The 26,685-nt window shown below is 36.5% G+C and overlaps 3 protein-coding genes across 5 annotated transcripts in view; 1 reads left to right on the forward strand and 2 right to left on the reverse strand.

The window, feature by feature from the left end:
* Window positions 1-4,291, forward strand: part of APPL1 (adaptor protein, phosphotyrosine interacting with PH domain and leucine zipper 1) — a 31,831-nt gene extending 27,540 nt beyond the window's left edge. For all 3 annotated transcript variants that reach the window (XM_019947602.3, XM_019947603.3, XM_019947605.3), the window contains one exon: window positions 650-4,291. In XM_019947602.3, coding sequence (XP_019803161.1) covers window positions 650-796 — 147 coding nt within the window. In that variant the 3' untranslated portion in view covers window positions 797-4,291. The remainder of the gene's footprint in view (window positions 1-649) is intronic.
* Window positions 4,292-5,999: 1,708 nt separating this feature from the next.
* ASB14 (ankyrin repeat and SOCS box containing 14) lies at window positions 6,000-19,817 on the reverse strand. Its single transcript, XM_004327169.4, has 9 exons — window positions 19,677-19,817; window positions 16,779-16,823; window positions 16,185-16,318; window positions 15,929-16,087; window positions 13,160-13,405; window positions 9,735-9,906; window positions 8,718-9,264; window positions 6,929-7,082; window positions 6,000-6,194 (listed from the first exon to the last, which is right to left on the reverse strand). Exons 1-9 carry the CDS (start codon window positions 19,796-19,798, stop codon window positions 6,016-6,018), a joined length of 1,758 nt encoding a protein of 585 aa, XP_004327217.1. The 5' UTR covers window positions 19,799-19,817; the 3' UTR covers window positions 6,000-6,015.
* Window positions 19,818-21,493: 1,676 nt separating this feature from the next.
* The window catches only part of DNAH12 (dynein axonemal heavy chain 12), a 229,604-nt gene continuing 224,412 nt past the window's right edge, over window positions 21,494-26,685 (reverse strand). The window contains exons 72-75 of the mRNA XM_073811265.1: window positions 25,050-25,187; window positions 24,503-24,594; window positions 23,144-23,211; window positions 21,494-21,923 (exon numbers count right to left, since the gene is read on the reverse strand). Of these exons, the coding sequence (XP_073667366.1) occupies window positions 21,733-21,923; window positions 23,144-23,211; window positions 24,503-24,594; window positions 25,050-25,187 (489 nt within the window). The 3' untranslated portion in view covers window positions 21,494-21,732. The remainder of the gene's footprint in view (window positions 21,924-23,143; window positions 23,212-24,502; window positions 24,595-25,049; window positions 25,188-26,685) is intronic.

Below are 26,685 nucleotides of genomic sequence, written 5' to 3' on the forward strand. Positions count from 1 at the left end.
AACTGGGGCCCTTGTCTGTGAGAGCTCGGAGTCCCAACCACCGGACTGCCAGGGAATTCCTGACATCTGTCTTCTGATACAATGTTTACATTATAGTTATATTGACATGTAGTGTGACTTGCTGTTTAGCAAACATACTACATATTCCAGAAGAGGTTGGAAGGTTGTCTCTGTCAAAGTAGGTCTTTTGAGAGGAGATATATATATGGCTTTCATCAATGGTAGTTGTGTGTGTGTGTGTGTGTGTGTGTGTGTGTACACACACACACACACACACACACACACACACACACACACACACACACATATATATTAGAGAGAGGGAAGGGAGGGGATGTGGAGTGATTCATTATGAGCCTTTTCTGTAGTTTATAATGAGAGATAATGATGGCTCGAATGTAAGTTGTTGGCCATAAAAATGGAGAAGAGTGACATGTTGGCTTTTATAGGCTTTCTAGAAAAGTGTCAAAATTTACTTTGGTGTTGCATTGGTTGTGTGTAGTCTTTCTTTTCAGAAAGTTGCCAGAATTATGCATACATATTTATGACAGAAGAGTTGAAGTGGCTCTCAAGTATGTATTTAACTGCTTACTTTCCTATTTGATTGCAAACAATTAACTTTAAGTTTCTTTTCTGTCTTTTCCACTAGGACTTAGAAGAACAAAGTCGGTTGATAGCTGCTTCCAGTAGACCAAACCAAGCCAGTAGTGAGGGGCAGTTTGTTGTCCTTAGCAGTAGCCAGTCAGAAGAGAGTGATTTGGGAGAAGAAGGAAAGAAGAGAGAATCAGAAGCATAAACTTATCCTTACTTTTTGGTTGATATTCGCCCCCCACCCCTTTGAATTTGTTGACAATTTCTGTGGTGAAGTGGCACAAGGTAACAACAATGCTGAACTATCAAGGAGACTAAAATTTATATTTGCTTGTTTATTTTAACTTCATTTTTTAAACTATGACTGACCTTGATAACTTAGGTTTGCATTGATTTTTTTTTTCCCTTAGAAATAATATACTATGCAGTAACTTCAAATTCCACATGTCTAAAAGAAACCTGTTCATATCCCTGAAGTAGATTGCTGAGGAATTACAGTTGCTCAAGCCTGTTCTTCCTTCAAATTGTGAACTTATTACCTTGCATTGTAATTGGCTGTGACCATAAGAAATCATTTATTCTTCAGCTTCAGGTATTCATGGATATGCTCCCTCTCTTTCATTAGGAACAATTGCTGGCAGTGAGGAAGCTTTTGACTGAATAGGTTTAAAATCCTTATACAGATAATTCTACAAGTTTGCAAATATTTTAACAATGTTAAATGTGCAATAGAACTTTTACAAAATAATTAGAATAGAGATTTTAGACTTAAGGTTTCAAGTTGTGGCAGGTGGTACTGTTGATTTCAGGGCATTTTCTTGGATTGCTCGCATTTCTCTGATGTACTACACCTGATGCCAGTGGGAAAGAAGCTTAAGTGTCTTCAGTTCAAGATTGCTACAGCCCTTGGCATTTTATTATCACATTCTTAGTTCTCAGGTTGGGACTTGAATTGTTGCTGCAGAGCAGTAATGGTTAAAATAAGATTTTGGAATTTATTAAAAGGGATTTTTTTTTTTGTTCAAATACATTTTAGATTAGGATTTAACATGTAAAGATACTGTTACAGGATACATTGTATTTTCTGCATTGTGTGAAATAATTTTTATTGAAAATCAAGTGACATTTAGAAAGAAGTTCTATAGCAATTGTTTCCTGCTTAAAAATTCTCAGAATTTAGTTTAAAAATGTAATCTTTTAAATTTCAGACTGATAGCCCACAGTATTTTCATAATTCCATGTTTTTATAAAATACTGATCATCACTTTATATCCGTGAAGGCAAATAATATATGAGAATAGAATAATTTGCACTAATTATTGTAAATACTTGTCCTCTTTAAGTAAGTAGAGTGAAAGGTCTAATTCCATGAAAGACTGAAAAGCAATTGAGTGCTTGTTATAGGAGAGTCAACCCAGGAAGGATTTTAACCTGGTGCCAAAGTTAAAATGACATTTCTCTACTGCCTAATTCTGTGTCAAAACTTTTTTTTTTTAACTTGGATTTTTAACATTGCTGATAGAAATTATGTTCCTGTGTTTCACATGTAAAAGTATATATGGCCAAGTTAAATATATTGAATAAAATATTTTACACAGTCATGCATTTAAAGTTTTCAAGAGATTAGCCACTAAGACTAATTTTACAAGGGAAAAGCCTTTTGTTATTTAACATATAATTTTTTCTTTTTAGTTCTGATTTAGAAATGGCATATAGTTCTCACAATATAGTGTGGGTGTTTCACACTGTATATACATTGTTTTCTGTAGGAACGGGATAGATAATTATATATAGTATCATCATGATTTTTTTTAGCCATGTGCCAAATGGGAATAATGATTACTTAATCATTATTTTGAAGCCTTATGTTACCAAAACATATAGTAAAAAAGTAGAAATTTATGGAATACTTTTTGAAAGAAGTTTATTTTGTCCTTGCTAAAGGGAATGCTTTCACAGTAGTTTGTGTATCATTCCTTTTGTAGAAATTGAAATTTCTTCTGTGGTCAGCATTTGCTTAGTCACGGCAGGTCCTGCTTTTAAGACCTTTTTCAGAATTAGTAAGCTTTTTGTTTCAGTAAGTCTTTTACTATAAAGTTGTCACCTCACTTAGTTCAGGTGTAACTTGTCAGCCACCGTGCAGGGAAGGTGGTCAGCATTAGGAGGCAGTTTTACTAGGCTGGTGCTTTGCATGGTAGCGTACTACAGCCCTTGGTGAGCACTCTGGGTCAAAGTGTAGGCTAAAGTTAAGGGTACTGGCAGACTTAGGGATGCTGGACAGACTTGTGGTTCCTTTTACATCATGTTTTGATAGGAATTTCCACAATAACACACCCATGTCTATAGGTCAGACCAAAGTGCTTTCCAGTGCCAAATAGAAGTTATGTGTGGGTTTAACAATTTTAGATGATTCAACTTCTGTTCCATTACTGTAAACCATATGAACAATTCCATTACTGCAGATATTTAAGGATCAACTTTAATAAATTCTGTGTTTTGTTTAAGGAAGGCTCCCCATGGATTTCTGTGTAATGTTAAAGCTGATCTTTGTTACCCTTTGAAATCCCTTCAAGCTTTTGGATGTTTTGGTGGTGATTGAATTAGATTTTGGGATATCTTTCTCAGACTTGAACTTGCACTTAATGGTTTTAGAGATTAACAAAACTGATTCTTTAAAAGGAAAGAAATTAAGTCTACTTAATTCTGCTAGGCACTCTTGCTACCTATGTCAACAGTACTTTTGTAACTATGGTCGTGAAGTCAATAGATAGGAAACTGATGATTCCTTCCCCCTTGTAAAATTGGGAAAACTTGCTAACGAGGGACTAAAACTGTTGCCTTGAACACAGTCCCCAGTCTAGTTTTTGCCATGTTTACAATGATTACTTCGTGTTTAATTTCAAAAGAATTCTCAGATTCCACAGTCTAGGGGTGGTAAATTTATGTTACTTTTATGCTTGAGGAAAGGATAGTAGGGTGTGCATACCATTCTACATAACATATAATCATATGTGGTAAAGGCATCTGAGCTAATTTTGAATTATATATAGGAACTGCAAGTATTTAAGATTTGAATCTTCTTATACCTGCTGACAGACCCTAAGAGCCTGTGTTTTGTAAAACCTCTGCCACCCAAATTAATAAAATGAAAATATTAACATTGGTTTTGATAACAGCCTCCTAGCATTCAAACTGTACTTTAAATATTCAAACACACTGATTGTAGCAAGCAAGCCTTTGACTTTATTTTTATCAAGTTCGGCTTACTTTTCTTTCATGAGATTTTTTTCTTCCGTATTAATTAATAATACATAATAATTTGAAACTGGAACTATATTATACTTTTTAACTAATCTCTTGTGGCTGTACTCGTGTAATTTACTTAGGTTAATATGAGAACTGGGGATTAAGTTATAACTAATGTGCAAAACCACTTTGTATATTTGGTGATTTTGTAATGTAAGTGAATTGGTTCATATTTCACTGATATTGTTAATCATGAATATACAATTAAAAATTATGCTTCATTTCCCTTTAGAATTAAATTTGAAAAACTCGACTTTATGTAATGGTGGTATACATGTGGAGTGAAGAACTTATTTTTTCATTTTGTCAAAATAAGTATTCCTGACAAGGCTTCAGGAAATATGCTGTTAGGATATTTTTAATGTATAATAAAGTCCATGATTTTTTTATAGTCTTTTTTGTATGAAATATTTGATATATACTCTGAATTTTACTTCTCCAAGTAATTTCAAATGATGCTTATAAAACAATTGGACTTTTTCTTAATCTGTTATGATACTGTTATTACACATCTAACCCTATTGCAATTCCATAACAGCTAAAATGGGAAAAAAATGTCACTTATGGGGAAATAATACTAATTCATATCTAGTGACTTTTTTCCTTTAGAAAAATTAAGAGAATTTTCAATAATTACCCTAGACATGTTACAATGTATACTTGCTATATTGGGTCCTATTCAAAGAAATTCCTGTAATTTAAAGGGTCAGGTTATTGTGTACACCAGCTTAAGTGGCTTGGGCCTGTAGTTTTAATACTAATGCATATTCATCCCCTGTGCTCTTTATGGTTTCCTGTAGCACTTACCAAGTTCTGTTCTTCTACTGGCAGTTTGTTTTAATTTGTTTTGAATTTTGTAAAATGTATACACTTGTAGAAGGTCCAGGGAGTAGATGAAATTAACTTCAGAATTATGTAATTTATCTAGGTGCATGTATATCTTAAATATATTTGTGTATCGACATACATATAATCTAGCACCCATTTATAAACAGACACCACAATTTGATTTAAAAAAAATAAAAACTATTCATGCCAGCTAATTTTGCAAATTTTTTATGTGAAAACTGTATTATTAGTAATTTTAAGTCTGTGCTTACTGAAATAGTCTGTATAGCCATGAATTCCTACATTAGAAAGAAATCATATAACTTCAGTTTCCTTAAGAAGGACTATATTATGCTAAAAAAAAAAGTATGCTAAGACTAAACATTATAAACATCAAGCTATAACTGACTGGGCCTGTGGTCATCATGCTGCCTCTCTGTTCTCTCTGTTGATGTGCCATATAATGGTACACAGGTATGGCTGAATGAATGTCTTCTTAGTTTCCTTCCTCGCGTCCACATACAGAAACCTGTACTTAAATGCAGCATAGAATATATAGAAATAAAATTTTAAACTAACACCTATAACTGCTTCTATCAGTGAGCCCCTCCTCTGTGTCTAGTAGTCGACTAGGTTCAGTACAGAAATCATAAGCCATCATCCATTTGAAAACACTTGTAGTGATCACATTAACCAATAAATGGCAACCCTTAGCCAGGGTTTTGTAGGAAGAAGGAACGCATGTATCCCATTAATGATGAAATCGCAATTGAAGGTTCTCTTTCAATTAACTGAATTACCTCAGTAATGGACTCTGCAAGTAAACAGACAATAAACTGGCCTTGGGACTTTTGTACAAGAACAGCTAATTTTAGGGTCATGTACTGGGGTCAATACTTTATTCACTGCAGTCACTAAGACATTTTATATATGTACTTCTCTATAAGAAGGATTACTGTTAAGAATTATGAATTATCAGAGGTAGCATTTATTATTTTGAGCATGTAGAAATGTGGATTTATACATTTAATGTAAGATGAATACAGTATTAGAACTGATGTATCTTAGTTAATTGAAATTTTTACTGTTTGGGTTTTATTTTTACAAAACTGCCTTTCAGAATGCCAGCCATCTGTTGAGAGGCTATGTTCAGAGTGACTTTTTAAAGAATGTAGACTGCATTGAGATTTTAGTTGCTAGGTAAAGTGAGAAATATGAATCAATGTAACAAGTCACATTTTAAGAAAGACATCTGTGGAATTATATACCTTTTCATCCAGAATAGTTTGATTACCAGGTTCCTGTGAAAATTCCTTGTTCATAAAGGTCATATTCTTTGTAAAGGACATATGCCTTTAGACGATTGGGTAACGGAAGAAATGACATGAAGATGGGGCAGCGCAAATGTAAACGTCCCATACACTTCCGGATCTTGAGGCGGCACAAATGTTTCAGGGAGCGAGGGTTTGCTAAAATGAAAAACAGGCACATTATCCAAAAGAAAGAATTGCTTCATTTTTTAGTGATCTTTAGCAAATGTATTTTGTACTTAAGCCACCAAGATTTTCATTTGCTCTGACTAAATGGAAAAGTTAATTGGGAAATAGCTTTCCACTTCTCACTGCAAATCTCGTAGCTGTGGTTTCAGAGCCATGTCACGTTAGAGTCCAAAGACTGGCATCAGTTGTGGGTCTGGCCTGTGAGACCTAAAGCTCCTACACCTGTGGGTATTATCCCCCTGTCCTGCCCCTTGGGGTCAGGCTAAAAACTAAAGATCACTACCTGTGGGGAAATTATATGAAAGAAATTCTTCTTAATTTGACTTATGTGCTACTGTGAAAGAATTTGATTTGAAGGGTCATTTAATATCCTCTGTAGCCTTAGATCTTAGCATTTTCTCATCCCTGTTTTAGTGCCATTTCATAGTTTTTAATTCCTGTGTCTATGGTGTTCCATAGGATCAGAAGAAAAGTATTATCTACCTATATAATAAATAATTACCTAACAGATTTTATCTATTGGGAAATGGTAGTAAGTACAAATTAAGTGTAGTTGTAAATGGTAACATTTTTTAGATAGGAATAGTATTTTTCTTCGTTTCTTTAGGTCAAGCTTTTAACTGAAGAGAACAATGTTCTACAAAAGAAATAAGAGTTCAGTTAGTATTTTTTGGTAAGAATCGTCAAGAAAGAAAAATACTCACTCAAGATAAAATGGATTTCTGACCAGAGCCTCTGTTTTTGGAGCACAGCTTTCAACTTTGAACAGATCCTAACTTGATCAACATAATCAAGCATCACTCGAACAACCTTTCCAGAGAGATGTTGCAGCCATGACAAAGTTATTACTTCGCAGAACTGAGGAAGAAAATCAGAACTATGAAAGTAAATGGAAAACTAAGTATCTGTGGTTTAACACAGTAATCAAAAGAACACTAAACTCGGAGTCAAGAACCAAGGTTTGAAGTTCCTCATTTATAAACTAAGGTGTTGAACAAGAAAATATTTCTTAGCTCTAACATTTGGAAAAATATTTACTACCAAGTCTTCCAAACTTTATAAGATAACGAGGGTTTAAAACAGACTGTTACCTAATAGCTTTTATCCCCTTTGGTTGCCTGCATGGCTGTGTGGAATAAAGATTACCTTTCCAGCTTCACTTGCATCTAGATGTGGCCATCTGACTAAGTTCTAGCCAATGAGATGTCAATGGAAGTGTGAGCAACTTCCAGAATGCTGTTAAAGGAAGAGCAAGGTGTGTGCTGCTTCCTCCTGCCTGCCTTCCTGCTGGTTGGACTGTGGATGTGAGTTTCTCCTGTGAATCATGGAACTGTCCAATTAGAAGTCTATTTACTCTCGCCTTTATTTATAGGAGAGGGGAGTAAGCCATCTTATTAGAGCCTCTCTTATTTGGGGTTTTCTATCATTCATAACCTATTCCCACTCTGATACTTGAAACGTATGATAGTTTCTGCCTTTAAGTAATTTACATGTCCTTACACAAGATGCCCATGTAAGAAGGCAAATAATACTATATGAAAAGTCAGGAAATAATACAAGATGACATATTGCTTAAATACCAAGTTCTACATTAATCATAACCTAAAAGTAATATACAATATTAAAATATTTTCCTTTTCAGAATTGACTCAAAGTTCTTTCTCCATTTTATTTATATTTTCAGATTTTAATAATATGAATTCAGGTATCTATAGTGCATCTATTGTGTGCTAAGCACAGATCTGTAAGCTGAGGAAAGTGGTGAACAAGAGCTTACATTCATGTATTTGTGGGGGAGATACATAATCAGTAAAATATTAAGAATTTCAGAAACCGATAAGTACTGTAAAAGAAATGAAAAGCATTAAAGAGAATGATTAGGGAACAGAACTACCTTAGGTAAGATGCATAAGGAAGGGCCTCTTTGAGGAGGTAACACTTGAAATGAGACCTGAAGGGTGGCAGCTATTTGAAAAATCAGGGGAAGAGCTCAAGTTGGGGAAAATAGAAGTGACCAATTAAGTAGGGGGAAAATAGGAGACTGTGGTGTGATGACAGCTAAGAGAAAAATGTCTCAAGAAGAGAGTGGTCAACTATATTTATTGTGATCCTTTTTTCATCAAAATGTGACCAAAGAAATCCATTAATCAAATGTTAGAGCCAAAAACCTAGGGGTACAAGTATCAGGAACCCAGAAACATTTTAGCTAGATAACTCACTTCTTCAAAGAAAAAACATAACTGGTATATAAGGCTGCATTTATTTTTCACAGCCTTGTTCAGATGTTGCTTCATTAACTAGAGTTAAATCACTTTTTCCTCTGTTTCTATACCTTTTACATCTTTCTACTATCATGTTTATTTTATCATATTTATCGTATTAAAATCTTTCCCTCCATGAGCTTCTGGAGGGGATGGAGTTTTATCTTTTGCTGTAGTTCAGGGACACGGATAATGACTACATAGGGTGACACAGCCGATACTGTGCACTTACCATAGTATCTTTGATAACTGTAGATGTCCAGCCTTCAACAAAAGTATAGAAAGGATGAACTTTGTCTCCATGAGGACAGTCAAAGCATCGCTCTGTGTCATACCCATAATTCAACAGCATCCTGAGCATGACTTCATCTTTCAGCGTGTATTGAAGTGCTGATGGGAAATGTAAAGGGTTGACTTTGCAGAAGTAATTAACGTTGGCCCCATGCCGTAGCAGCAGGCTTATCAGCTCATAGTTGCCCATCCTTAGGGCTACCTGGAGGCAGTTAACTGGGTCTTGATTAGGCAGAGCTCCAGCACTCAGAAGCAGCTTAACTGAAGAGAGGTCACCATTTGATACAGCAAAATACAAAGCTGACTTCCTGTGGTCATCATAGTGTTTGCGAATTCTCTGATCTAGCATGAAATTTACATCAAACCCAGACTGGATGAGAAGTTCCAGGCATTTGGGGTGTGCTCCTGCTGCTGCACAGTGAACTGGACTGATGCCACTCTGCTTAATGGCAGCAAAATCTGTGACTGGAACCAAAATCTTCAGAGCTCTAAGAAAGAATTTCAAAGTGCATTAAAAAATAGTTTTTGTTAAGATGCTGCACTGACCTGTATATGATTGCTTTATACTAGCACTGGATGGTATTAGCATCAGTTGGTTTTTAGACACCCCAACCAAAAAAAAGCATAGTCCTGCATCCAAAAACTCAGATACCACGTAAAGTTAAATGAAACTAAGGTGTAGATATAAAACTCAGAATTACCCCAGTCAGTGAAACCTGAGGCTCCCCATATTGCCAAACGACCTGAAAATAAAATAGTTTTATGTCTCTTCAGGGTCTACAGAGGATGTCTGAATTTACCACTTTTCTAGCTGGTCAAGAGTTTCTCACCTTTAAAAGGGGTGTTGGAGTTGTAGGATCAGAGATGAAGAATATAAAATTCCCAGAAGCTGCCCCCCCCTCCAAAACCCCATGGCTATTACTATTTCTATTATTTGCAATAATGTAGTTGAACTTACAACAAGTGGCCTCTGTCAGCTGCCACATGAATGGGCAGGTGGCCTGAATTCTTAGGGATGTTGGCATCAGCTCCATACTCCAGCAAGAGAGTTACAGAGTCTGGATTTCCTCCACTAGCTGCTTCAAGTAAGATGGAAGAAGAATCAGAGGCCTGACCAAGAGCATTAGCTCCTAGGAGGAGAAAGAGTGATGTTATGCAGAGTCTTTTCCACTGTATTGCTTAAGTATTCTTAAAAGTGTACCACCACTACCAAAAAGCAATTATTGAGCAGCTACTTTAGCAAAACACTAAGAATCAAAGACATAAAGTATGTACCTCCTGTCTCAGACAGTTTACAAACTAGTTGGGGAGAGAAAATGGTGTAAGCAGTATCTAAGTTATAAGTAGGTTGGCTTTCAGAGTAATTTTATAAGTTATTTGTTTCTAACTTAAAAATCCCAGGAGAAGTAATTTTATAGAAGATGGTTTTATTACCAGACCAGCATACAAAAGCTCGCTTACCTCATAACACACTATAAGATGGTCTAACAATCCTGTTGAACTATGTCACCATGACATCTAATGAAGATCTTACGGTGGAAAAGTGTATTTGTTCTTTTTAACTTGTTCCTAGGAGACTGTTCATACTAAGAGACACTAGCTGTTTTTAGTTGAAGATAGGGACTGCTGATAGTTAAAAGGGTATATTGTAGTACCCTGTAAGCTAAGTGCTGTGTGAGTGGTGTGGATAATAAGAGTACAGATACAGGCTGTCTTCTTGAAGATCTCAGGGCTGGAGTTGTGAGCAGGGCTGGGAGGTGAAGGAAGGAGGGAGGAATTTGGGGTCAGTTGTGGAAGGCCTCTCAGTAAAGGCTTTGAAGAAAGAGTAGCATTCGAATGGACAAAAGAATAGGAGGACACTCTGGGCACCTTCACAACTCATATAAAAAAGATATAGTGACTTTAGTGTGGACTCCATAATCTTCAGAATATAAGGACTCTAATATTTATTGACTGTCTTGCATGTGTAAGCAGTAAGCCAAAGCCCATTTAAGGTGTATGTTGGCTCATCACAGTCATTTGTTCTTCTCTGTTCTTTATTTTGGCAATATCATCCACATACAAATTCTGTTTCAATATATTATTCCTAATTTATATGGTGTCATTGTGCTTTACATGGAATGGCACTCTATTGCTGTTTCAACTTGGAGGAAACTGAAAGATCTTTCTTCATGGAAAAGATTATGATGAATCAGATCTCAGTCTTAAAAGCTCATATAGTTTTAGATGCAAAACTCCAGACTTAAGTGGAGTTGTACCGTAGGAGGAGAGATGAAAGTGACTTCAGTCTTTGGAAAATTATGTCCCCTCCTTACAAGTGCAGAATGGGGTACCCAAATGATGCCATTCATTGAATAATCCATCTTGAAAATGAATTCCTAGAAGACAGATTATCATCTCTATGTTCTGGAAGGAATCCATAAAATGCTTCCTACAGAAGAATTCTCACTGTAGCATTTGATGAGGAATAATCCATTTTAGGTGAGTGTTCTCTTAGTGAAAGTTCTACATAGAACTATGAGAAATCTATTATATGCACCATGTTTTTTCTTTTACTGAAGAACTTATTCACATTTTTTGCTAATACACATAATATATATGTCCTGATTATCATCGCTCAATTAGATAACCCCTTCCTGCATATTTTTGTCTAATTGAAAAATTTGTAAATGGATTAAAATATTTTGAAAATTAAAAAAAAAAGAATATAGTGGCTCCCCCAGAACCCCATTCCTAGAATGCATTAAGAAATGTCTAATAAGCCCCCATGTAATGAGTACTCACTATGTGCTGGTTTCTTTATGTATGTAATAATTTCTAAACTTCACAACAACCCTAGGAAGTAGATGCTAATATCTTCATTTTAAAGATGAAGAAACTGAGTTTCATTGAGATTAAATTACTTCACCAGAGATGCACAACTAGTAAGCAAGGTAGTCGGGATTCATGTACAGGTGGGCCAGACCCAGGTGCTATTTCTATGATGCCATGTTGCCACTCTAGCAGTGCAGGGTAATAAAGTAATGTGATTTGGAATGAGACAGAAGTGGGTTCAAAGCTTGGCTCTTCTATTTAGTAGCTGTGTGCAAATGACTATAAGGGGCTTACCTAAGGGAAATGCTCCCTCACTGACCTCACTGAGGTCAACCGATACTGGTTTCTTTGAAAGGTTAAGGATTTAAAATCTGTCGCCTCTCCTGTTTCTTTATATTTTAATCAATGATCTACACAAAAGGTTGCTCTTTTTGTGTAGATGAAGGATCCAGTGTTTACTTTGTTATTCCAGCTAATAACTTTAGACATCTCTGGTATCACTCATTTAAAACATCTTACTTAAAAGGTCTTACGGCCATTGATTGGGAACTAGCCTCCCCTATATGATAGGAAAGATTTAGGTAAGTCTAGAAAGCAGAAAGTTGTTCTTAAATGTAGGAGTCCCTGCAGTCTAGAAAATTGGACACCAGGACCGTCTATTGTTAGAGAAAGAAATAAGACTTCTGGATGCAAATGGGGAGGAGAATAAAGAAGATAATTCTAATATTGGGACTTTATTAAATCTTGGTAAAGATTTGCTTCTTCGAAAAAAAGCTTTAGATATTACACTGCTTCTTCTAACAGTGTCATCAATGAGGGTCTCCTCAAAGACAGTTCTCTGAGCTAGGATCTCTGCCAGTTAAACCAGGATATAAGATGGCCACAGCTATAGCACGGGTGGCAGGGGAGGGAGTGTTTGAAGGGAAGTTCTACAACTGGTACCATCCCTGACCCTCACTTTCCTCAAGGGTAAAATGAGGATAATGCCTACCTCACAGGGTTTGTAGAAGATTATTTGAGATAAAATAAGTAACTTAATACCTGGTGCTTAGAGAGTACTCAATACATATAAATTGCCTTCCCCTTCTCTCAGAGTTTTGTTTATTACTAGAGGGGAGAACTGGGACCCAAAGAGAAGAAATCAGGAAGAATTTCCTAACAACTTAATTCATCTGGTAACAGGTTGGACTGCCTCATAACTTAGCTTAGGCAGAGACAACGTGAAGGGGATGTTGTGGAGTGTTTCATTCTATGAATCTAGAAAAGAACACCACCACACAAAAAATTAAACAAAAAACAACCATCCTCTTAACATGGTCAGGGTACATTAAATAAAAGAGTAACCTGCATCCTAGTAATTTTAGGGAAACTGCTTCACAGCAAATAAGAAATACTCAATCCCTATTTTAGGCTCTTTCAATAGCTAATATTAACACACACTTCAATAAAATATTAAGTTAGGCTTAAATAAAATGTTAAGTTCTATTACACTGAAGCTCTCCATAAAGAGGAGAACGCTTAGGTCATGTTATCCTTTAGTAGTGTGCTGACTGTATAGGAAAATCTTGCCTTTCTGCAGTAATAGTTCCATGGTTTTAGTGTGTCCGCTTTGGGCAGCAAGAGCAAGAGGAGTGAATCCGTAGGAGCTCTTTGGGTCAGGGTGGGCCCCAGAAACCAGCAGGAGCTTCACTATGTCCCGTCTGCCCAGCCTGGCTGCTTCGTGGAGAGCTGTCTTCTCATTGACACACCGCAGATTGACATCTGCTCCACGGCTGATCAGCAAGGCGGCCATATCGTAGGAGTCCTGTAGAACAGCTGGGAGATTAGAAGTGAGGGAGGCATCATGTTCAACCGGAAATTAAGGCCAGAGTATCAGATCAGCTAGTTTCCCTCAGGCTTCTTAAGGAGTTCTTCCTACCTATCCCCCATGTACCAGCATTTGGTGTTTAGGAAACGGATTGTAAAATGAGGCATATATCAAATAATATTAACAGTGTTTTACATCAATAGGCTATTTGCTTTTCTGTAAACCATGACCAATTATTCATTGTCTGTTGGCTGCTTATGTAGCTGAAAAACAAAGTTTTCATTTATCATCTTTATGTTCTCAAGAAAATGGGAACTTAAGTACCTAGTACAGTCCTAGAAACGATTGTAGCTGCTTTACATGAGGAAAAACAAAAACAGCAATAATTATGAAATTATTGTTAACCTCACATTTTGTTAACCAATATTCTCTAATTGGCATTTCTGCTGTTAATTTGCATTGGATGATAATCTTCAGTCCTTCAAGATTCTAGAGCACCTTAATTTATCCATCTCCCTATCCATTTGCTAATTGTTGGCACCAGCTGTGTTTGGGGAATCTTGCTAGGCGTTAGACACTGAATCAGCATGAATTCTGCTCACAACCATTTATAATGTGCCATATCAAGGGCTATAACTGCACTAAGACTAGGAATATAGAGCGCCAAGAGTGTTGGGTCTTTTGTAATTCATTGAGCTGGCACTTTGTGTGCTCTTTCATTTTGGAAAGATGAAACATGTCCTTTGTTTTAGGAAATAATTTTCTAGACTTGTCTCATGGACGGTATATTGCCTCTATGTTGTCTGTTCTCTTTCTACCATTCCTGTTACTCACAGGCTGCTCCTCTTCAGTTATAATCCTAGTTCTCTTAGTTATTCTTCTTACTGATTTTTCATTTCTTGTCTTCTTTTTCTGGAAGCTTTCCTAACTTTATCTCCTCGCGTTTGAGTTTTTTTAAATTTCTGCCATCATATTTTTCATTTTCAAGAGTGTTTTCTGTTTCGTTCTTCATTTTTTTTAGTAGTGTCCTGCTAGTTCATTAATTTTCATTGATTTCTCTGAGGAAATTAATGATAATTTCCCCCTACCTTTTATTTTCCCCTAAATAATCTGTTTCCTCCAAGTTGTTTATCTTTGTTGAAGACTTTCCTCAGATAGTCCTTGGATGTCTGCTCATGATTAAGAGCTGGGGACTAAAAATCTGCCTAGAAATTCTAAACATTGACTGTGGTCTTAACTGTAGGTTAATATGCCTGGGCTATTTGTTGGGGAACCTCCAGTTTTAGTATTTTTAGTTCTTTCTCTTTGAGCTGATCAGATTCTCCAAAGAAGCCTCCTCTTGGAGGGTGAAGTTCTAGCTGCTGGCTTTCTAGAATTTGGTGAAGAACTGGGAGATCTCAGCCTATGTGCTTAATTCTGCGGCGGGCCGTTTCCGACCAGCAGAATAACGAGCCGCCACACGCAAGATTCTTCTCGTATCACACTTTATTGGAGCACAGCTTGGTTGAAGAAAGATGGAAGGAAGACCCCGCAATCCTATAGCAGTCTGCTTATATAGGGATTAAGAACATGTGTCGCTCTGTGATTGGCTTTCGCCGATGGTGCGATTTGTGAGCCAACATCGGATAGGTCGCTACTTTACGCAAGCGCAGTGGCCACAGGAAGGATGACTCAGCTTATTTCAGCTTCCTGCCGCGTAGCAGTTAGCTGACCGCGCCCTACATAATTCCTCCAGTGTTTTCAATCCAGTGCTCTTGCCCTTGCCAAATAACCCCCAGTCCAGAGAGCCTTTGCTCACACTATTCAGAGAAAAAACTTCCGAAATTCTGCTGGGTGGGGGAAGAGTCTGACCCAGCAGGGTGGATTGAGAGAAGTGACCTAGATACCTGACTACTTGTTTCTTAATAGTTTTCAACCAATTTTTCTATTTTAGCTGCCCATCCTTCATCCCTGCTCCATGAGGTAACTATAGCCAACAATTTCCAGGCCTTTTGATATAACTGTGCTGGTTTTTGGCTTTCCCCACTTCAAGTTAAGATTTGGCTTTCTTGACACTTACTAGTCATCCATCTGCTCTTCTGATTTTTAAAAATCATGTTATTGTTGTCTCCTCTTCCATTCTTCCCATTCTTTGTATCTTAACCCTTTAAAACACTTGACGAACTGTAATCCTCCTGAAGACTCAGGAGGCAGCAGAATTACTCATTCATATTTAATCTGCCATCTTTACCCAACCATTGGCTGCTTCTTCCTACTCTGCTCCTTTCCTATATTTCTTATACAAGAATTAACTTGTTCAACTGAGGTACCATGTAAAAATGATCAGCTCATAATTGGGCAGAGACTTTCCCTCAGGCCACCTCACAGGCCAGCCTATATAAAGCTTCTTGAGGGTCAGGTACCCATGTGTGGTTATTTGGCACCAGAGTGACACTGCTGCAACTATGCACAAGAAACTGCCTTTGAAACCTGTGGGCCTGGAGGACACTCAGAGCCACAGACTGTTCTCCAGAGCTAACGTGTTAATTTACCTGTAAGAAGAGGAGAATTGCCTTCGACGTTCTTGGCATTTGGATTGCAGCCATTGAGAAGAAGAAAACAGACATTTTCTAAGAGGCAATGGCTGACAGCCAAAAAAAGTGGTGTTTCACCATTGTTGGTGGTTTGCTCCCACACACTGGGTTTTGAAGCTGAAATAAATCCATTAGACCACACAGATTAAGATACAGAAATAAATTTTAAATTTATTTCTCAGAAGCATCAATAAGAGTTATAAAGGGAGTTTACCTTTCAGGGTTATTTCCAAAATGTTCTTATTTAATTGCACTGCAGCCTTATGGAGAGGAAGCCAGCCTATCTCATCTGCTTCATCAAAAGCAGAATGGTACTTGGTCAACCCTGACAATACATCTTCCTTACCTATTAACAAGTCAAATGAGAACATATTCACATTTGGCACATATACAAGGCAGCCCATACTGCTTCTGAATTCCATCATCAAGGTTAGTGCATGAGACAACAGTATTCTAGCACTACCTTTAATGAAAGACAAATTTAAATGGCATAGGACAAACAAGCAGTAAGGCCTTTCATCTAGCATTCCATACCACCTGGACCTGTGAATACCCGTCATCTTGTTACATACAGAAAACAGCTCTGTCCACCGAGGAGCCCAGGAGCTGTTTGCTAAATTTTGCTGAAGTAGTTTCTCCCAGGAAAGGCCCCATCAGACTCTTGACAATTAGCTGTTGACCCCATAGTGTTCGGCACTTGGGAGATCCTGCTTCTAGGCTTCCTGAACTTAGAGGGGAAATGCTACCAGTTGTCACCATTACATCTTACCACAAGTTGAAGGGGATAGAATAGGAAGAGTACTTAACTGTCTCTATTGTTTCAACTATCCTCTTACAGTCTGCAATCAAAAAGCTGCAGAGAAAAAACATATGAATGTAATTCCAAAACTGAGGAAAAAACTAAGGCATTTGATAAAACAAAAGGAAGGGGTAAAGGCAATAGTAGTTAACCAGGAATGAACTCATATGAGGCAATGACTGAGGCATAGTAGAAATACTTCAAAACGCAAGAGGGAGGAGATACGGGGATATATGTATATGTATAGCTGATTCACTTTGTTATAAAGCAGAAACTAACACACCATTGTAAAGCAATTATATTCCAATAAAGATGTTTCAAAAAATAAATAAATAAAAGATATATGTATATATATTCAGAAAAAAAAAAAGGAAAAAGAAAACGTAGTATGGCCCTTAATGTGTTCCAGGGAAACTCCCCTCCCATGTGTCTTCCCTCATCAGCTTCTTTAGGGCAAGAACTTTGAGAGCCTGGATTACAGTTAGCCTTCAATCAGTGTCTGCTGAACTGAATCAAACATGCCTAGGACTGAAATGTCACATTGTCACATGGTAAAATTTAAATGGCCACTCTATAATGTCAATGATCCTAGCAAAAATTATTATTGTAAAAAATAGTAAATAATCATGGTGTAAGTTTTAAAAAATATTCATGATCAGAATCTGTATTCAAAAAACACAATCAGCAGTTTTTTAAAGTAATATTTTTATTAAAATATTTAAAGTTTTAAAGCTCAACTTATAAATCTTATATTATTTTAAACTCTAGTAAATAAGGATTGTCACCTTCCCTTTTTCTTTGATTATTCAATGAACCCAGCTTGAAAGAAATAAATTCCCTTAGACAATCTGTCCTACTTAAAATTTAGTCAATCTCCCTATCTTAAAGTCAACTGATTAGCAACCTTAATTCGATCTGCAGCCTTAATTCTCCATTGCCACGTAAGGTTACATATCCACAGGTTCTGGGGATTAGGACTTGGGACATCTTTTGGTGAGGGGGGGGCTTTATTGCTCCTGTCTCAAGTATATTCTATTTTCCTAATTCCTTCAAGTGCCTGATCAAATCAGCAAGCCTTGCTAAGTATCATACAATTCTTGCAAGTCTAATGACTGAAATTTATAACTGTAGTCAATTTTAATTTCTTTGAAACATTTCAGTACTCTTAATCAAAATCTCTTATGCCTTTCAACCTAAAATCATGACTTCAAAGTTAATCACAAGGTTTAATCACAAGGTTAATACAACAGGTAACCCAATGAAATCCAATTTATTTACAAAACTTTTAACTATTTAAAGATTATTCCTAAATTTAACATAAAAGTGTAGGAATAGTGTAGTAAAGAATGCAGACTCTGAAGCCAGGCTGCCTGGCTCATTACTTACTAGCTCTGTGACCTTGGGTAAGTCATTTAATTTCGCTATGCTATGCCTCAGTCGCCTCATCTCTAAATGGGAAAAATAATAGTACCTACCACATAGAGAGGTAATGAGAATTAGAATTTAAATGAGTTAATACATATTTATGAAATGCTCAGAATAGTGTGGCACACAGTGTTCACTCCATGAGTATGTTACTTAAAAAAAAAATACTGTAGGTTTGATATACTCCAACATCTCTGTATTTAATTACAAAATCTCTTGGGGTTAAAACACATTTATCCCATTTTACCTCCATCAGGCAAATAGAGGTCACCACCCCAAGCAAATGGGTTTAATACCCCTGAAAAATAATTGTAACTACTCAGGGGCTTGAAGTTCTGATCACCCAGAGAGCATTTGACTAGCTGTGCTTGGCCGCAGACAGCCCATATCCAGGGCAATTATCTTACTCCACTGAGGGATCCATGGGGTCCTTTTCTAGTGTTGTCATACCAGAACTCCGAGTTCACACCCTTCAGAAGGGGTTAGTCTCTTCTGGGTTTAAGTTTACATAATAACTCCTTTTGATTTGAGTAGATTAAAGACTTTACCCTACTAAGGTTTCTGTGTCTTGGTTGGATTTATGCATTTCCTTAGCTCCCCAAAGAAAAGATGCATTAGTGTTCTCTAGTCTTACATATCCTCATGTATTTCTTCTTTCTGATTTCTCATCTGCCTCTCCTCACCCATATTTGCTAGTAACCTCCTCCAACTATTTTCTTTCTTTTTTTAAATTAATTTTTATTGGAGTATGGTTGCTTTACAATGTTGTGTTAGCCTCCACTGCACTACAAAATGAATCAGCCATATACATACAGATATCCCCTCCCTTTTGGACTTCCTTCCCATTTAGGTTACCACAGTGCATTAGGTAGAGTTCCCTGTGCTATAAAGTATGTTCCTATCAGTTGTCTATTTTATACATAGTATCAATAATATCAATGTGTCAATCCCAGTCTTCCAATTCCTCCCTCCCCACCCCCTTCCCCTTTGGTATCCATACATTTGTTCTCTATGTCTATGTCTGTATTTCTGCTTTGCACATAAGGTCACTGATACCATTTTTCTAGATTCCACATACATGTGTTAATAGAAGATACTTGTTTTTTTTTCTCTTTCTGACTTACTTCACTCTGTGTGACAGTCTCTAGGTCCATCCATGTCTCTACAAATGACCCAATTTCATTCCTTTTTATGGCTGAGTAATATTCCATTGTATATATGTGCCACATCTTCTTTATCCACTCCTCTGTTGATGGACATTTAGGTTGCTTCCATGTCCTGGCTATTATTTTCTTTACTGCCTGATTAAATTCTGAATTATTTCCAAATTTCTCCTGTCTGGTCACACATCAAGTCTCATAGATATTCAGCTCCTTGGATTCTGACCCTCTCTTCTGTTTTTGTCACAACACTAGCATCAGTGCTTATGACAAGGCTCAACTGTTGAATACTTATACTATGTTGCCAGTGAGATACCATTACCTCTCATCTTCAGGTGACTGCTGTGTAGTTTCCGGCTTGTGAATATCCTGTAAACTCTGTTGAATGATGAGCTGGGTGTCAAACTCATTGTCTATGTCTTCATCACTGGTGTAATTATCCATGTGAAATGCAGACAGATTTACTTTAAAGTCAAAATGAATTAAAAATATTTTTCCAGTTGTGAAAGATTATCAACTGATTAAAATTATAAATGAAATTCAGAAAACTAAAAAATTAATAGGATTGATAAATGAAAAAGTGCAAAATTTAGAACACAAAATATTCATTAAAAATTTTTTGAAAACCCCAAACAGTTTTCTGAACTGACACAGATTCAACATAAATTAAAAGTTTTCCATGAGCAGCCATCTACTTAAAGCTTATTCAGGAAACACAACCTTTCATATAAAACTTAGGTCAGTGCCATTGTAACTATGAAAATGTTCATATCAATCTATTTTAAACTTGGCTTATGAGTTTTTCTCATTAATTGTAGCTCTCACTCCAAAGAATATCTTTCCTACACGCAGGGAGTATAATGCTGAAAATAATATTTTTAGTTAGTAAATACTAAAAATAAACATGTTATAGGAATAAATATATTCTCATAAATGTAACAGGAATAGTGGGGAAAAAAACCCCGGTATATTTTACTAGGCAACATCTCAAAGGTATTAAAAGAACATTTCAGTTTTAGCATAGAATAGGTTTGATCACATACCAAAGACTTTTTACCTTTTATTATATCCTTTAGGACAGCACTGAAGTTTTCACTGTTAAGGATTAGCACATCAGAATTTTCATTTATATTTAGGATCTCCACTCCCATGTAGTGACCATTCCATTAATAGCTTTACTATAAATACTTGATCATAAGACAGTCTGGCACATTCTCCCTGTTTTTTATATGTGGTTTAGCTCTGTTTGAAAACATGACCTCTTTTTTTCACTGCTGTATTCATTAAATTTAAAAGATTAAACATTCTATTCCTGGAATAAAATGCTTTTGCAGGGGGTTGGCCATGTGAAGTGAATTCGTTCTCTTAGGGCTCATACACATAGACACTACAAACCAGAATCAATTTTCTACTTAAGAGAGGCCAAACATTTTGCACTGACTGAATTATCAAAAGTGACTGTCCCAATGGTCCTGATTCACTGGGATGCTGCACCTACATTTTCTTTGGATTACACAGCTGTGGCCTAAAATGTCCAGGGAATCCTAAGGAAGGAATAAAAGATAATAAAATAAGATAATAAAAACATGGTAGTAAAATTTTGACTATAATTTTGTTTTGTTGAAATGTTTAAAAATTGTTAATATACACTAATACGTTAAGTGCATACTAAATAATAAGAATAATAACTACTAAAAATAACAAAGCGCCCACCTGGTATTTCCAATTAAATATGAAGCAGATGCCAAGAAGCATGATACCACCTCAAGTGTGTAGGATTTCCCTCCAGTCATCTCACTGCCTTTGCATGTCAATTCACCGCTTTGCGTTTCCTTTCCTTGTCACAGGGGTACTGTGAGAAATGGAACTAATGTTTTAAAAGTATGAAGAAAGGGGTTTCATTCTGAAATTGTTTCAACATTTTCCTTATTTACAATTTATTTATTTTTGTATTTGAAATGTTTGTGTATAATCACTTCACATAGGTGAGTGGAAATTATTACTGAAGCTGATGAAATGACTTAACACTTGTGAAACAGATAATTTCTGATATTAGTTAAATTTTATCCAGTCTTCCTAAATCTGTTTTTCACATATATATCAAACTAAAAAGAGGAACTAAATAAAAGTTTCAAAGATTTTCCACATTTCTTTTCACATTTTTCTTCCACAGATGTCTGTGATCTTGAGAGTCCGTGTGGAAGGCTGTGCTCCAAGTGAGACTGGTACATCAGGGAGGAGAACAATGCAAAGACCACTCACAAAGATCATTTAAAAGAATTACACCAAGATACTTGGGTTTTATAATATATATATTTTCAAGTAAGTGAAGGCAATTTTTTTTAACTTCTTTCAGATGTTTTCTTAATTTGTCCAATTTAGTCATCCAACTGACAAAGCAGAGCAACCCCACGTTTGATCCAGTGTTGAGTGGGTTGGTCTGTTTTCAACAGCATTGCAATGACAAAATTAGTCGAATGTCCTGTGGTGGAAAGAGTTCCTTTACGTTCACTTGTCTTGTAAAGAGGACAGACATAAGCATTCGACTTCACAATCTCAGACTTTTTAGCTTGAAGAAAAAGGAAATATATTCATTTGATAAAAGGAAAACAGCCACTGGTACTAAAAGAACAACTATTTATCTTGTAATAAAATGACCAGTACTAAATCTAAGATCATGATTATGATATTGAACATTTTAAAGTTATTATTGTTGTGTTTTTACAGCTGGCATATAATTATGGTTGTGAAACAAGGTAAATGATTTCATATGGTGCATGATTCTAGGTCTGGAGGACAGGAATTGATTTTAAAGACCTGATCACTTAGCAGGTATGAAAACACTCAAGAGGACTTGGGAGAGAAGGAGAAATTAGGGAAGAAGGAATAAAATACAGCATAGGTAATGGAGGAGATGCAGAAAGAGAAACACAGCTGCTTAGAGCTCTAATACAAGAAATCCATAAATTAGAAGCTGAAGTTACTATTTTTTTTCAGCAGGTTATTACTAAGAAAAATATACCAACTCTTACCTACTCACAGAAAGAATCTATACACAATCCTTGAAAAGCCAGATATGAGATATTAGGAATCTTTCTAAACTGAGGCCACATTTGTCATAGTTATAAATGAACTGCTTTAATAATAAAAAATGCTTAATGGGTTGAGTGGTGATTGGGTAATTTATAAATTTTTCATTTATAGTTATTTGAGAATTAAAAAATAGAGAAGAAAGAAAAAACAAAAGAATGAGCTTCAATTGTTCAGATTTGGTGGGGAAATGATGATTGCAGAAGGAGGGAAGGAACAAGTAGGTTACCCAAGGGGGCAAAATTGGCCTCCACCCCGTGTGGCTTGCAACATCTGTACCTTGGGGTACCTGGCTGGCTCCTAGGCCTAGGAGTTTCTTATAGCCAGAAAACTCTAGTCATTAGCTGGAGACTGTGTCAAGCCTATTTGTGTCTCTGAGAGGTATGCAAAGGCACTTCAGAATCAAAATATTGATGGGAAGCTCTAGACTGAAAAAGGAGAAGTGTAGCGGAGGGGCAAAGGAAACATTATATCCCATGGGATAAGAGCAAAAAGAGGCAGAATAATATTCCTAAAATAATATAAATGCAACCCAAAAAGGCGGAACAATATATTTCCATTGTAAACATTAAGTCACTATTTACTATAATTGAACAAAATCTTAATAGGTTTGAACAGAGACTTATTTGGGGAAGCAGTTATAATATCTATCATTATCGTTCCTAAAACTCTACAAAGTTCTGTTAGAAATATATTTACTTGGTTTTATCCATATTATGGGCATCAGGTCAAACAGAAGTTTGGGGTATTGTTCGGCAAGCAATCCGCTGTGAAGAGAAATTGACAGATGTTTATTAGAAATAAAATAAAATTTGCATCTTAGAAATTGCTACTTAGCTATTGGCTTTTAATACAAGAGAGGACCAGAGATATGCAGGAAAAGAAATGTAAAAACAAAACCAAACAAAACCAAGGAAGAAGCAATGAAGAATCGAGAGAAACAGAAGAAAAATATGGAAAGGCAATGTGTCAAACAGTGGACAAATATCAATTCCTGCCATTTTAAAAGCACTGTCCATGAGGCAGACACTATGCTCACATTTAACCTTCCCAATAGTCTTGTCCCCATTTCTAATCCTATTTCAGAGATGAAGAGTGGAAGGAAGCTCAGAGAGATTGAGTACTTTTCTCACAGTAACACAGCTCTTAAATGCCAGCATGAGGATTCAAACACAGATCTATCTAGAAAATGTGGTTTATTTTCCCTATGCTACATTGTTTGTTTCTTTGCTTGCTTGTTTGCTTGCAAGAGGAGGGAAGAAAGGGATGAAAAGATGAATACATATATAAGGAAACGTAAGTTAAGAGAAATGTCAGCAGAATGATGAAAATGAAAAGAGAGATAATCAAATGAACTATGTGCAGCTAAGTCTCCTCATATCACTGTCTTAGAACCATCTCTGTAAAACCACCTTCATGCTCCTTAAGTGACTTTCCCTGCCTTGGGCTTTAACCCTCCCTTGAGAGCAAAGTGTAACCCTGAGTCTGGAAATAGAAGATTATGCTTAGTAATGGATTGTTAAAGAGCAGGGCTTCAAGGGAAATAATCTTTCCCTTTCTCATATGTCTCTCTGTGTGTATATAAATATATATATACACACATATGCACTGTTTAGTTTCCTAAGCTGGAAATTCAGTATTTATTTAAAATATGTACTTATTATGTCATCAAAATGCAAGAAACAGTTTTCCATTCACCAGGAGAAATGGGAACTTTACTGTAAACTGTTTGAAACTGAGGTGCTCCTACACATTACCAAACAGAACGTAACTGTTATAAAACAGAAGAAGGAAAATAATTTCAACTAACTTTTCTACTAGTAAGACCATTGAAATATTAACTCAAAATTGTTCAGAACCTGAAATTACTCACTCATTAACTGTCCGAGCCTGAGTAATGACTTATGGCAAGAATTCTGATATTATTTATTACTTGTCGTATTCTCTAGAAGAAGTCTTTTGGTTGATGGGGATGGCAGGGGGGAAAGGTAGCAGACAGCTTATCTCACCTATGATTCAACTACAAATGAATAGGTCTTTGCAGTTGAAACTACTGACCTTGTTCTGTCCCAGCGTGCTCCATCCAGATATAATCCGTGGATATAAACGCCATTTTCTGGTGTTCCCTCAGATGTATCAGAAGAAATAACCTGAAGGCAGAAGCACACACTAGCAATGATTTCCTCCCTAGACAACTTTGTCTCATAAAGAAAGCAGTAGCTAAATCTTCAGAACATATTCAGGGAAACTCCACCATATAATAGCTTCTTAAACTGTAAGACTTTTTCAGTAAAATGTAAATCTAAAAACATATAATACGATTCCTTTTGACATATTTATATGGTTTTACTGTACCTCATATTAATTTTTTGCTAAGATAGAAAAACAGCATTAGATTATTTGAATTGAATATTGAGATATATAAAAATTCTCTCATAAAGATAGCAAGACAAATATTATATACTTTCTTCATGAACACAAAGAATGGAAAGAAGTAGAATTGTTTGTAATGGGCTATAAAAATATGAATTCCCCATATCCTCCTTGCTTAAATACATGCCTTTGATGTAATGATATACTCTGGAGTTTAAGGAGTTTACTGTACCTCAAATTCATATCCTAGTAAATCAATAGGGATGGTATATTTTCTGGCATAATTCTGCATCGCTCCAGTTAAAAAGGCTTGCGTGAAAAAGAAACCTGAGAGCCAAAACACACGAGGTTTTCCTGAATTATACCAGTCCTATAAAGGAAAAAAAAATGCATTATGTTCATTTTTCAACTTAAGAATCACCTGACATACAATTCCTGATTCTGGTTTTTGTGTATGTTGCCCACACTTTCCATCACAGGACGCTTTCCTGACACCAAACACACAACCTATCTTGGCCCTGCTACCTTTTATCCCTTCTAGTTACTCTTCTTGGAAAATTCAAACTAACCTTAACATTAACCTGAATAAAACAAAATTTGAAAGATTCAAATCTTCTGCAAAAAGGCAAATGTAAATTATTTGAGGGTTTATTACATTACTTAATACCACTCAACCAAAGAGAGAAAAAAAAATACCACTCAAAAGCAACCATCTTGGGGCTTCCCCGGTGGCGCAGTGGTTAAGAATCCGCCTGCCAATGCAGGGGACACGGGTTCGAGCCCTGGTCCGGGAAGATCTCACATGCTGCAGAGCAACTAAGCCCGTGTGCCACAACTACTGAGCCTGCGCTCTAAAGCCTGCAAGCCACAACTACTGAAGCCTGCACACCTAGAGCCCGTGTTCCTCAACAAGAGAAGCCACCGCAATGAGGAGCCCACGCACAATGAAGAATAGCCCCTGCTCGCCACAACTAGAGAAAGCCCGCAAGCAGCAACGAAAACCCGGCTCAGCCAAAAATAAATAAATAAAATAAATAAATTTATTAAAAAAAAAAAGCAAACATCTTTAGATATCTTATGCATTGTCTAACTATAGCCTTCATGTGTTGGTTCCAGTTCCTTAATCCTCTTAAACTCCCTGCCTCCACATCCACTATCCCTGTTCCAGTTTAGATATCCTGGCCTTCTTTCTGTATCATGTGTACCTCTTCTTGTTTCTTCCCTCTGTCTGCTCAGTACATCTATAACGATGCTGCCAGAGTACACTTCTCCATGCATGGTTTAGATCAAGTTTTAGCATCTTTAATTCTTCAGCAATCTACTACTACCCTACCAAATTAAAGTCTAAAACATCTTAGGCTCCTATTCAAGATGCTTCACAACCTGGCCCCAGATTGTATTTAAAGATCCATCCCTTTTAGTTCCCCTTTAAAAATCTTACATTCTAATCAGAATGTACTTTTGGTGGTCTCTTCTCTGCACTGGGTGGACATCTGTTGTTTTTTCTGCTTATCTTAAAGTGGCACTACTCTTATATCTCTCTGGAGGATGAACCCTCCTACACTTTCAATCGAAACACTTCTGGTGGTGGAAATGCACCTTCTGGAAGTGGGCATGTCATTCATGCCTAGCTGATCATACCTGCAGTCATAGTGACTGATTCAGGAATGGACATGTGACCCAATCAAAGCCAGGGATGTAGAGACTTTTGCTGGGACTTTTGGGGAAAAGATTCACTCTAAACTCTTTGAAGTTTTGTGGATGTAAGGCCAGAGTTGCTGTTGCTATCCTGCTACCGTCAGACAAGAACCTAACTGAGAATGGAGTTAACCCACAGAGACTGGAGCCGAGAGAAGTGCAAGAAGCCA

Source organism: Tursiops truncatus, chromosome 10, assembly GCF_011762595.2.
Source record: "Tursiops truncatus isolate mTurTru1 chromosome 10, mTurTru1.mat.Y, whole genome shotgun sequence".
In the NCBI taxonomy this organism is placed as follows: Eukaryota; Metazoa; Chordata; class Mammalia; order Artiodactyla; family Delphinidae; genus Tursiops; species Tursiops truncatus.

What these genes read in the sequence shown, in the direction of transcription:
- ASB14 (XM_004327169.4), bottom strand. Translation starts at nt 19,798, where the DNA reads ATGGATAATTACACCAGTGATGAAGACATAGACAATGAGTTTGACACC. An exon ending in CAGTCACCTGAAGATGAGAG is followed by an intron (nt 16,824 to 19,676) that starts GTAATGGTATCT and finishes TTTTCTCTGCAG; the next exon opens with CTTTTTGATTGCAGACTGTA. An exon ending in AGAAATCCATTTTATCTTGA is followed by an intron (nt 6,195 to 6,928) that starts GTGAGTATTTTT and finishes TTTTCATTTTAG; the next exon opens with CAAACCCTCGCTCCCTGAAA.